Here is a 13,370-nt window from a genome sequence, read left to right on the forward strand (position 1 = left end):
GTTTAATAGCTGCTTAACAAAAGCAGATTTTTAAGCAGTTGCTTTTACTTTAGTAGTCTATAAATTCATTATTTGCAAACAAACTGTATTGTTTCCTTAAGTATAATTCTAAAAATGTTTTGTGAAAAATAAATTAATCTTTCTCTCATTTCAGATTTTGGAAGGACTAGAACTGTCTGTGAATGAGACAAGCACTGGGTTTCTGATAGATTCCAGAGTAGCTGAGGGCATGATTAATGATTCCTATGACTGACTTTCAAGTCAAAGACTGCAAAGGATTTCAATGGGGTCTTGCATTGGAGTTCAAATACATTAACATCTGTTAATAACTATTGTAACTAAGCATAGAACAAGTATCAATAACTAATAGTAAATAGGGTTCCTATTCATGTATTTCATCACAAGTTGATGTTTATGCTCTGTATCCATCCTGGAAGTTGGACAAAACAAATGAACCTTTCTGGATATCCTGAAGGTCAAATTTTTTCTCCAACCAAGGGAAGAACCCATCAAAATCAAAGACAACACAATAGCTCTGTGGATTGAGATGTAAAGGTCAAACCTACGATTCAGAAGGCAACTACACAGCTATTCCAGTAAAAATAGAGGACTTCAGTGGTTTACGTAAGACACTTTACAAAAAACTTCAGTTCTCTTTTCCAGGCATCTTCTCATGCAACACATGAGTGGGAAACAAATAAACTCCCACAGCATAAATAAAATACATCTCGAGAACTTTATCTTGCTAGGAACATGCAGGAACACTGTTGATTTCTGTTACATATTTCAATAGTAATAAAGGAAATTAATTTCAATACCAGATACAAGGAATAATTTGACAATGAGTCACCAGTAGCCTTAATAACAATTAAGGTTTGGATAGCAGTTGCACTTGCCCTCATACTGAAATTAAAAATGTCAATGAGTCATTTAATCTATTCTGATTATAGTCAGTAATATAAGGTTTGTTTTCCTATATATTTTTACTACTAGATTTCGATCTGTCATTTTTTTCATACAGAATTAAATTTGAGCAAACCTTAGTGGTTCTATCATACTTCATTTAAGCTGTAAGGATTTCCATGAAAACCTTACTATACTCTTTGGAACTCACATTTCTACAAAAACTTTGTATCAAAGTTTGGCTCCAACACTTACTGTTAATAATCTTAGCCCTATTTATTCCCTAATGGCACTTCTTAGAGAGAGAACAATGAAGTAAAACTTTAAAGAAATTATTCATAGCTAATTACAGCTCTGCCAGTATTTTGAATTTGATTAAGTCACTTTGATTTTCAGTTCTTTATGTATACTGTAGAAACATGTAAATTTGTGAAAAAACATTATAGAAATGCCAAATCCTGCCAATTAATTTTTCAGGTGACACTGGTTCTAGTTATTCTACCTAGACCCTCAAAGACAGAGAAATAATTTCATGAAACATCAATGAAAGCAGAGAAGGCAATTGAGGCAATGATACATGTAGCAACACAAAAAATAAAAAGTTTTGCAGGACTCATATTATTACAGATAAGCACATACAAACCTTAAAGCCATCAAAGACAAAAGCTTCCTCATCTGAGCCAAGTTCCTGATCTGGCAGACAACCCGGCCTGGTCCAGCCAACTCTCATGTCTCCTGCCGTAACTGCCTCAAACTCAAAGTACCACTTCCCAGCCTTCACTGCATAAGTCTTTTCTGTGCGGAAGATCCTGAACTTTTCCATTATCCCACTGCACACGTCCAGTCTCATTGCTGTAAAGGTTAAAAAAATAAATATAAAGGAGAAAAAAAATCAATGCAGAAAGTACTATTTTCAACTACTGACAAGAAACAGTGAAAGCCAAAGCAAAAAGTAAAGGAATCCCTTCGAGCATAGACATGAAAAGAACAATGTGCCTGCAGAATAGCCGTGTAGGGAAAGTGTCCTTGCACATTCTGGGAATCAGGGAGAAAAAAGGATTTAAAAACCACAAAGAAAGGAGAACTTAGAAATCTGAATGCAGCTACAAACGTGAGATGACTCAAGGATCACTCTGATTCTTTTTCTCATATTAGGAAAAAAAAAAGGCCAAAAGCATGGATCTTTTTCCACAAATTTGTAATGTATTAAAGCCTGTCCAACCTTTCAAAAGTCAGCATTCCAGTCTGATCACAATTCCCCTTCTTCCTGAATTTGTTAAAAGATAAATTGTCTGCACCTACTTGTACCTGTTTGTCAGGCCATGCTAAGAACCTCTCCCTTTCTGTTCTGTTTTCTTACACACATCAAGGTCCACATTTCCAATATCACCTAAGACAGCCTATAAAATCACATCCCTGAGAACTAACCATCATGTCTCATGCCACCATGCCTGACTTCAGTTAGGTGAGGTTCAGTAAGTTTCCTCTAAGCATCTCAACTCTGTGCCACATCATTCTTCATCCATAAAATTTTCTCTTTGATAGTCTACACAATTAATGCCTTTAAAACACTTCTGAAGACCCTTAGTACCTCACCTATACAGATGAAGCACCACAAAGCATGGTAACTGAGAAATTATTTTCTTTTTAGATTCTAAGTAACATAATGCTTTCTAGAGTCTAAGCAATCCCAAAAATACAGCTGCTGTGGGAAACCAATAAGTAATAATAATAACCAAGTATAAAAACCAATACTAGAGAATTTTCTAAAATTAATGTTAAAATAAAAATTAATGATTGGAGATGCCGAACACCACTAGGGGGCTCTAAATCCCTTAATAACAGTATGGGTTTTGGCTGATCAAAGAGGATCCTTGTGAAATGTTTTATGCATTTCCAAAATTTGAGAAGCTCATAAATTCCAAAATCTAAATCCCCAAAATTAGTATAAAAATCTTTTGCTGAATGCAATTCCAGTCTTTGCCCAAGAAAGACCAATTCGTGGGACATTGTTCCCCAGTTCCTTTCCTCTGGGAATTTAGCAACAGCATTGATCACGTCTTCCAGATTCAAGAATTGCACTTGTGTTCTTTACATTTCATTAGCAACTCCCTTCACAGAACCAGCTCAACGATCTCTGCATTCTAAGGAAAAAATAGAGATTTTCAACAGTTCATATCCAAGGAAAGGCAGTGGCATGTGGTTCTCAGAGCCATAAATGAAAACTGGGATTAATATTGTTCAGTAGGATGTGGAAGAGACTGTGGAAAAGGAGTGTGCTCTCCCCCGTTCGCCTACACCTTTAGGCAGTCCCTTTATCTTCACAAGAGGCAAAGGCCTCCTCTATCAGCCAACTCACCTTCTCAGAACCAAGCTAAAGTCATGTTCAATCTTTCTTTGCAGCATCTCTTTCCCAACAGTGGGAGGGGAAAGAAATTCTAGGATTATGCAGCAGGCTCATACTCCCCCCAGGCTAGGCATAGGCACATTTAAGAGTGAGACCATGGCATTTTGCCACCAACACTTTCCACTCCACTAAGGAACATTGTTCTACCTATTCAGCAATCCAAACTTGTTACACACTCATGGTCTCAGCAATGCCTCATATTTAAAAGTAATTTAATAGCAGTATCTCATAAAAGCTAAGCATCAGAGCATGTATGTGCTTTGGAAAAGAAATTCCAAATGGTAGGTTCCTTGTGTACACTTTAGGTATGAGTTATGTCTTCTGCAGAAATGCTTTACTGAAGGTCTACAGCGTAAGTAGGTCTAAGCAATATTATCACTACATGAAGAAAAAAAGAAAATAAAATAAGATTTAGACACATTTCTCTAATTTTCCACATTTTTCTGAGATTAGAAGGATGCTAGTTTCAATTTTAATTATTCCATATATCCTTATCACTAAGTGAACTTCTGAAATATGGGTTATAGGAACTTCTGACAGGAGTTACATCTATTTATTTTATTTGTACATTATGTCTCCTGATTTCTTGTACTTTCTTAACATTTTATATTCTGCAGTTATTGAGTTAAATGTTGTGTACTGTTTCTTTAAAACTTCTTTATTCATACTTTACATAGTTTTTTTGTTTGTTTGTTTTTCTTGTCTAGAATGTCTCAAACTGACTGCCCACAGTATCAATAAAACATTCAATCTGGCAATTATGAAAATTCAAAGAAAATATATGTAAAAAGTGAGTTTAAATTTATTTATAGTGTAATTCAACTTCCAAGACCTGAGAATGTTCAGGAAATTTAAAGGCTCTAACAGACTATCCAATTCTACACTTGCAGGTTGACATTCACAGAAATTCAGTCTGCAGTCCTTCATTTTAGAAAATTTCATCTTGTAGCTTTAAGTGTTTAAATACAGGACTGTGCACAAAGTTTAGAATTCTTCATTATTTAAAGTTTAAATTTTACAAATATAAAATTGACATCTACTGAGTTTAAATATTTTTTCCTATTTGACTTGAAATAGAAAATATAGCATTAAATAAAAACTAGTCAATAAATTGTGTTTATTGATTTAAATTGCAAATAATTGCTTTAAAATGTAAATATGTTACATTTTGTAAATATTCATTGAGGCCACAGGGCAAGGAAAGAAAACAATAAGGAAAGTAAGAAATTAAGATCTAAGAGAACAGAAAATGGAGAAAAGCACCTATTAGATTTGAAGGCACCTGTCCAAAATGTTTTATTGGACCAACAAATTCAGTAGCAGAGTGAAAAAGTTCTAACCTTTTTTTGAGGAAAAAAAACCCCAAAATTAATTACCATGATCTTGATCAGGAGCTTCTAGATTGTAACCGTAGCCTAGAAGGGTGCGGACTGCCTCCCGAAGGCTGTCTTTGTTGGACTTCTTTGTTCGATCATCCAAAAGAGCATACGGTACAAGGCGAGGATTTCGTCGATTTTTCACATCCTGTGTTAGGACGGAGAAATCAGTTCAATTTCAGAAACTGTGCTTTTCTTACACACAAGATTATGCTATAATAGCAGCATAAAAATTACTGTTTATACCAGCTGAAATCATGTAACTTCAAATATGGCAAGGGATCAAAGAAATTGCAATAGACTGAATTCACTAAAAAACAAGTGACACACAAAATAAACAAAGCAGTGTGGCTTATACCTGCTGTAATTTTCTATCAAATTTACCCAATTTACAATTTACCCAAGTAACAATACAAACCACAGAAATAAGGATAGATGAAAGTTTGACAGGAAAGTCACAAGGATTATATTTCATACACTGTTTATGAAGCAGCTACCATAACAGGAAACTTGCTTCTAACTATAGCAAAGAGACATTTCTGTACCACAAATACACAGGTGTTTGTTTTATTATTATAGAACTAAACAAAATATACTGAATGCCCAAATAATAAATGTGATAACAACAAAAGAACAAAATACTACTAATAAAAAATAATAAATACAGGCAACAGCAATTAATAAATTATGAAATAGATAATAAACCTGTGCCTTACTATAACAACTACTTAAGACGTGTATTTTTCAAAAATACAGGGGTTTGCAAACGTCTGATTTATGTGCTTCATGTATAGAGATTTTGTAATAGATAACTAAACTAGCCTCACCTGCAGCTGAAGCAAAAGTATTGGTAAGGTTTAATCTTCGTATTTTAGTCTTATTAGAAAACATTGATTAGGTTTTCCTCTACTGCATTATCTTACTTGAAATCAGGGTTTATTTGGATTATTTAAATGGCTAATATAATGTTTAGTGACTAACAGAATTGTTTCCTTGTGTATATTTTCTTCTCACATCCTGTCAGAATTTATTGGCAGTGAGAGAAACCAGGCAAAGAACTCTCCATGTTTTTCCAAATGTCTATATTTATTTTAAAAATTACAAATTGGACATATCATATAAAAAATACTTGCTGTTTGTTCTCTTGGTACAATACCAAAGATATTGAGAGGCTTTTATTATTGGTTAGATTTATTAATAAGTCAAAAAACAATGCCTATTATTTTAGAAGACAGTGTCTACAGTGAAAGTACCTTACTTCTTTTACAGCATTACAGTTCTAGTTTTAGGAACATACGTGGTTTCAATTCTATCTTGGCAAGCAGAGAAGAAATGGCACATCCATTCTGAAAAAATTCTTGCAGGCATCTTTTGTTATCCCTTAAATGCTTAGATGCAAAGCTACCTGCCTCTTGCCTTGTCAAAGTGAGCAGGTATTAAAAGTACAGTTATAAACCAGAGCTTGATGAAATCTAGTCCTACAAGTAACTCATCTAGGAGAAGAAATATTAAGGGACAAGCATTAACTACATGCTAAAAGGGCTAACAGAAAGACAAAGGTAATGCATTGCTGGGGACACAAATCACAAAACCGTATCAGCTCTAATTATATTCAGTGGAAAGGACAGTGGCAGGGCCAACACCAATACCATTTGAGGGATCTGTTTTTCATATTTATTCCAAATTCTTAAGCTGACATCCTGCTTTGTCCAATGTTTAATTTCGTAGATGTGAAAAAGGGCTGTGTCCTTCGAGCAAATGCTAAAGTAAATGCTACCATTATTTGATAACGTTTGATAATAATGTTATCATTATTTGAGAAATCATTATTTGATATAAGAATATTCGCATTAACATCTGCGGTGAAGAAACACTGAGTTTAATTATTTGTCATTGAAAGGACACAAAAAAGAGAAATAATTTCCTCTGAAGCACTATAGGTCCAAAAGGTGTTGTGAAATACTGTCTTTAAAAATATGAAACAGAAGTTTGGAACAATAAATACGTAACTTCTTATCCATGATATATCGTTAGACTAATACATTTGTAGTTGCCATAGCCACCGTTAACACACATTAACATACAGGCAATCAGCTGATAACAATGTATATAATGAAATATAGTATAAGTGCTTTTAAAATGGCTAAGCACAAAATGAAAGCAAGGGGAAAGAAAGGAATACAGAAATTGTATGTATTAAACCAACTTGATTTTACAGATTTTTTTCCTTGGGTCTAATTTTATTTAGGTGACCATTTTCACCCATTCAAGACTGTGGTTACATCTTTAAATTTGAATGTGAGATGAGATTTCTTTTAACAAATTTTTTCTTTTTTTTTCCTATTACACATCTATTTAAATTTTGAATGTGTTACTTATTGCTGAATTAAGCACTCTTATTGTAATACTCATCATAAGTTTTTGTACTAATGATCTCCTGCACCTCTCTGGTATAAGTGTAGAGAATGATCCCATACAATGATTGAGCTTTGCACATTCACAATCAAGTCAACAAGAAAACTGATTAGCTAAGAGTGGTAATTTTACTGAGTACCTTTCCAAGTAGTACATAGACTGAATTCTTCCTACTCATTACAAAGAAGTTATTGGAGAGTTTTAAAATAAGTTTTAACATTCAGCCTGTTTTAAATTTTTTTTAATAATTTTTTTTTAAATCAGTATTTTCCAGTTTTGACAGCTTAATGATTCAACAGTTTTGTACAGAGTTTTTCTGGCAACCACTTGTTAACAGACAAATGGTTTGAGCACATGACATTTATATAATTCTTTTCTTTTGAATTCAGAACTTATCATAACACAGAAAAAAAAAGGGGGAAGAAGCCTGTATATTTTATTACACAGATCTGTCTTCATTTGATGTAACAAACATCCATTAATAATTTAGAATTTCATTTACTTTACTTAAGAAAACATTGCAACCATAAAAATTTGGGATGCCTTGCAGAATGTGCCCTGGATGGAAGTAATAAAGTTAAACATCAGTGATATAGCACTCACTATGAAAAGTCAGTATTATTTTTCACAGTGTACACTACGAATTCTGTTATATAGAGCAAATGATAGACAACTATTTGAATGGGCATACATACACTTATTTGTAGGGTATAAAAGCATATGAATTAGACAGTAATTGGTCAACGATGGTACTAACTGCATATAGCTCTTAAAAGGAAGAAAAAAGAACTACAGAAAAAACTACCTAATCACACACACACCAAAAAACATCGACAAGCCTTTTAAAACTTCCAGGACAAGTGAAGAATACTGCTGCAAAATAATTCAAAGGAAACGCACATCAGATGTAAAGTGCATTCTTTCATTCAATGAGTCTGTGACGTGTCGATAACTGATCTTGTGGCACTGGATCTACAACTGGTCTTGGAACTTGCATGGACAGATCTCATGTAAGAATGAAATGGGGAATGTCCATATCGTCTACAGCAGCAGAGAAAACCCTAGACAAATTTTATAAGCAGCTCTAAAAGAACCTATTAGGAGATGCAGTGTGTGTAATAAGGTTGTGTGCTTCAGAAGTAATTCAGTAACAAAAAACAAAGCATCCTATAAACCTCTAAAAGACATCTGAAAATAATAATGCAGTCTTCAGAGCTATAACTGTCATATTGCAAAGCAACTCCTGGACCTTCCCAAAGCTCTGAGAAGTTCGGGAGCAGCACAGACCACTAGACTAAAGGGAACGAAAGGTCACCACAAACATATGTAAATAAGTGCTTATCAAAAAGAAAGATAGGAAAGGACTGAGAAGTTAAAGCACACAGTAGGACGAGTGCAGGAAAAATATGGTAATTTAATGGGAACACACATTTTGCAATTTAAAGTAGTAGAGCTGTACAGATACCTATCCTGTGTCATATTGAAATGATTTTGTTCTCCTAACCAAGGCTGTTAAACTACGAGCACAAAACAAGGGTATTTCCACACACATCCATTAGACAGATGTGCTGTTGTTTTCTTAGCTCCCTTTACACCATTAGCAAACCCTAATTCCACAGTTGTGAACTGATTCTTCTTGCTGTCATATCTCCACCAACACACAAGATCCACATCTCTCACTATCACAAAGATTTCCAAGCAATTTTCACAACAAATGCTACGGGGCAACCTTGCCAGCAGTGCTGCCAGAAAACCAGTGAGCCATCATGTGCATGTGCAGCGTGGACACTGTGAGCAGAATCATTCATACCTACATCATTCCTTTCATGCCTCGCTATCCAGAGGGCAAGCTTTTCCACACATATCACAGCAGCTCATGTTTAACCACAAACCATGAAAATTAAAAATCACCTTATAGGGGGAAAGGAAAAATTCAATTCTAAATTGGTATTTACTAAAGAAGTAATTTTCAAAGTCCAGAGCATTAGAACCACAAAGCACAATAAAGTCCTCACATTATTAGCAATGCTAATAATCCAAACATACCCAACCAAAGCAGAGGTTGTATTCCTCATCTGGAATACTAGCAGCTGAGTCCTAGCCCTAGAAGTATGTGTATCTTAGTAACATACGTATTACTTCTTCTGCCATCTTCACTAAGGACCATACCCATATGGAATGCCTGGCAGAATGTGCCCTGACTACAAATAGAAGGAACTAATATATCAGTATAAATCATGTAAAATGTCAAAGTGTGGTAACATAAGTAGTTTTTACAAGGACAAGATGCTGTTTTTATATATATTTAATGAAAAAATAAGCAACAACTTGGTTTTTCCCACGCATGCATATTTCACCCAGCCTGACTTTCCAGAACAACGCCTCTCTTGCATTGCAGCCTTAGGCAGCCTGAGAAGACCGACTCCTGATCAAATAATGATGTCATCTACTTTCTATAAATCTAAAAAAATAAGATCCTGACTTAAAAAGACCAAAATGTCTTGCACTTCTGGGCCAAAGAGAAATAAGATTTCATATAATTGGCAATACCGACTAACTGTTCTAGGACAGGAACTGGCGAGCATCTTTTTTAAGATGCTTTTCACACAGTGGGAGGAAAGTTTTAGGTTGCCAATTTTTAGAAACAATTGTTAAAGCTGTGAGATTTTTAATACTTTTTCTTTTCTCAGTATAAATGAGGTTTCTGATTGCTAGCTTTTCTAGCCAGAACACAATGCAACATGAAGAAAAAGCAAGATACCGTTTGACAAAGCTATCTGGATATGTGAAAATGCATATAAGCAAAGTTTGAAAGAATCTTTGGCTGTGATTTCCACAATCAGAGGGGAGACCTGATGTCATACATTCGGGAAGAGGGAGGAGGTAGGTAATGTACTTTAAATTATTTTAATTTGCTTTCTGATCTCCAAGCTCGACTCTGTTCTCTCCTTTTCTGTCTTTTCCTTATTTATATGGATCTTGGGATTCTCCTGTACGCATAACATCACAGTTCTATGGATGTCAAAAAATAACCTAAGTTCATGGATATGCCAAAAAATACCCTAAGTTCATGGATAAACTTGTATGAGTTCTGAATATTTTTCATTAGATTGTGAAGATTTAGTCACAAATAACATCCTTTTATACTTCAGTGCTATTTTTCCATCATCTTGTTATGAAAAATTCCTTAAAAGTAACCAAACAAAAAAACTCATGTAATTATGATGGGACTTAATATCAACATCCATAAAGGTAAAAAAAAAAGCCCTCTCTCATAGCACAATTATGATTATTTTAATTCACTTACAGCAAGGCTATATTGCTCCTTTGCCTGGATCTAACTCCTACATCTGTCCTTGTTTATTTACCATTTCCCCAGTTCCAAGACCACCAACTTGCAGGTAATCACGTTCTCCCTTAAAGGGACACTGTCAAGTATTTTCATACTGATTTTGTTCTTGTTTTTTCTCTTACCTTACTACTTAATATGTTCTTTTAATCAGAAATACATATTTTTCCTACCTGTTTTGTTCTGTCTGCTCCCTTCATCGAGCAATAAGCAACTGTGAGTCTGTACTACTAAAAAATACTTACTTGTTTGTGATCAGTGTGATCACAGTTGTCAGGACAGTTCTGGGAACAGGATTTATTAGCTAACTTGTACTCCCTCTCCTAGCTGGCTCTGCAGCAGCAGAACAAAAATACTGTGTATAGTCATGCACAAAATGTAGCTTGCTATATCTTGTTAAGAAAAAAGCCTGAAAAGCAGTGGTGGATTTAGAAGAAGAAGAAAAAAATCTGGAAGTTGGAAGGCATTTCCCCCAGAAGTTTTTAAAGAAAGAAATGGTTTATACATGAACTACTTGACAGTATCCCTTTAATTTTTTCATTTTATATAATCCCAAAATGATGAGGCTCTCATACAGAACAGACCTACTAGATTATTTAATCCATCCTACAGCCACAGCATGACTGCTGTTCATAACATATTTCCCAGTGATTAGTTCATCTACTTTCAAACATCTGTAAGCTTCTTTCCCTTAGGAAAGTATTTTATAGCTCTGCAAGATCTGTTTATAGTATTATACAGCATAACATCATGTCACTTTGTTCCAGTACTGTAACATTTCACAGCAATATGATGGGATGACAAAATGTAGCCCATGAAATAAATCCACTGGAGGCAAGCAGAAGCATGTGAGAGTGTGGACAACAGCTAGAGCTAGCAGCTTGCCATGTGATATGTATGTCAGCTAAATTAGAAGCTTCTCTGCACTGCACCCAGGAAAGAGCACCTTGCTATTCTGCTCTCTTCTTATGGATTTTAATAAATGGTATGTGTTATCTGTACATTGTAAGCTATCCTGAAACTCAGCTGTTGGTTTTTTCTGCAGAAGAAAAAAAAATAATTATTTGAAAAGAGAAAGATTATGGAATTAAGAGCAAATCAACATCAACATCCGAAGCATGGCAGCTTCTGCAGGATGTACTATTGTTGGGAAAGGGCATCTTCTACCTATTTAACTATCTATGAGACTGCAGTAACTCATCTGCCAAGAATAAGGGAATAAAGTACACTGTTGATCTTGTAAATCTGCTTCCTGAAGGTCATGAATATTTCTGAGCTCTTGTTTACCTTTAACAATCATTCTCTGTTGAAAGTATAACTATGACACTGTTCACTGCACCACTGCACTACATTCTCAACAACAGTGCACAACTCAGCACACAAAAGTCTTTAGTCAGTTTGAATGAAGCAGACACAAAAAAAATACTTGGATGTTTAAAGCATAAGCACTCAGTACTGCAAAACCCCAATTATGTGGATTTCCAACTCCAAATGTGATCAGTTTAATAGGCACTTAAGATTTTTAGTTTTACATTTTCCAGGCTCTTCTCTGCATGCCCATAACTGTCTTTGTCTTGATAAGGAAGAACAGTTATATATTTATCAGATATATGTAAGATCAGTCAAGATTTAGAGCAGAAGCATTTGTCTAAGCACAACCTGGTAGTCAAAATCAGAGCTTGATTCACACCAATTACTTAAAAAATTTCTGAAAATTTAACTAGGGGCTACCATTCCAGTAACCTTTTTTATACAAAATCTTGTCTGTAGCCATCAGAACAGATTAAAATACCTAAATCCTATTTGTCCAGTCAGACACCTTTGAGGTTATGAAGTCAATTTTTAAAAAACTCTTGAAAAATGGGTAATGCACCGTTCAGTATAATAAGACTAAGGGGTTTGGAAATAAAGCTCTTTTCCATGAGATTTCTCACACCAAACTATACATTTTAAAAAGTGAGCACAGATTTCATTTTCATGTTGACCTTTGTCATCCAGTGAGCAGGAAATTTATTAGGAAGGGAGCCTAGGGAATGCCAGAGTTCCAAGGCCAAGTGTCCCAAGAGTTTCCCCTCAGGAAATCGTTTTAGGAGTCAGTAGATAAAATACAGAGAGCTGTTCAGTGAGTAGATGAATCCTCTTTTTTCCCCCTCTGCTCTCTCCCTGTTAGACTCAAAAATGTCTCCTCACAGGGCCACAATATTTTAGGTTCAACAGTAAGTTTCGTCTCTTTGCCTAGGCACAGCACTGAGAACATAAGACAGACTTCATGATTCTTCTGACATTAAGCTGAAGTGTTTACTTTTAGGTTATATCCCATAAAAGATTCTTCTGATTAATTTTTTGGCAGGGATTGGGTTGTTTTTTTTTAAACCCAGGTTGTGGCCTGGAGCAACTCCACTGCCTTTTGGGAAGTATAATAAGACTAATGATTTATGACTATCACATCATACCTCTTCAAATGCAGAACCTTCTATATCAACAGGCACACCAAAACATACATAAAGACAATGTATAATAAAAATATTGTGGGGATGTAAAGGAGAAATTTTTTTCATTGTCACCCACTCCCATTACATCTTTTACATACCATTCTCAAATCAGTAACACTGGGAAAGTCTTTGACATCATCATTTAACTGACCTTCCAACTTAGTACCTCACTAATTCAGAAAACATGCAATTTAGCTGCAAATTCACTCCAATAAATAAGGCAAAATTATTCGTGGGTTTTTTCGAAGACAGAGATACAAAGGGTAGGTTAAATTGTCTTCAAGATCTAAGAAATCTTATTCACTACATATGAGTCATGGGATTAAATTTTCCCAATGCTACTAAGAAATGTAATTAGCTAAGAGATGCATTTGATTCCAGAAACTTCTTAACTTCATCTTAACCAATAAATTCTGTTGCAAAACTAA

At 34.8% G+C, this 13,370-nt stretch overlaps 1 protein-coding gene across 2 annotated transcripts in view; it reads right to left on the reverse strand.

Annotated features, from left to right (window-relative positions):
* RYR2 (ryanodine receptor 2) overlaps positions 1 to 13,370 on the reverse strand; it is a 393,600-nt gene that overhangs the window by 143,516 nt on the left and 236,714 nt on the right. For both annotated transcript variants that reach the window (XM_048299766.1, XM_048299765.1), the window contains 2 exons: positions 4,687 to 4,834; positions 1,547 to 1,755 (listed from right to left, as the gene is read on the reverse strand). In XM_048299766.1, the coding sequence (XP_048155723.1) occupies positions 1,547 to 1,755; positions 4,687 to 4,834 (357 nt within the window). The remainder of the gene's footprint in view (positions 1 to 1,546; positions 1,756 to 4,686; positions 4,835 to 13,370) is intronic.

The sequence above is a fragment of the Corvus hawaiiensis genome, chromosome 3, assembly GCF_020740725.1.
Source record: "Corvus hawaiiensis isolate bCorHaw1 chromosome 3, bCorHaw1.pri.cur, whole genome shotgun sequence".
NCBI lineage: Eukaryota > Metazoa > Chordata > Aves > Passeriformes > Corvidae > Corvus > Corvus hawaiiensis.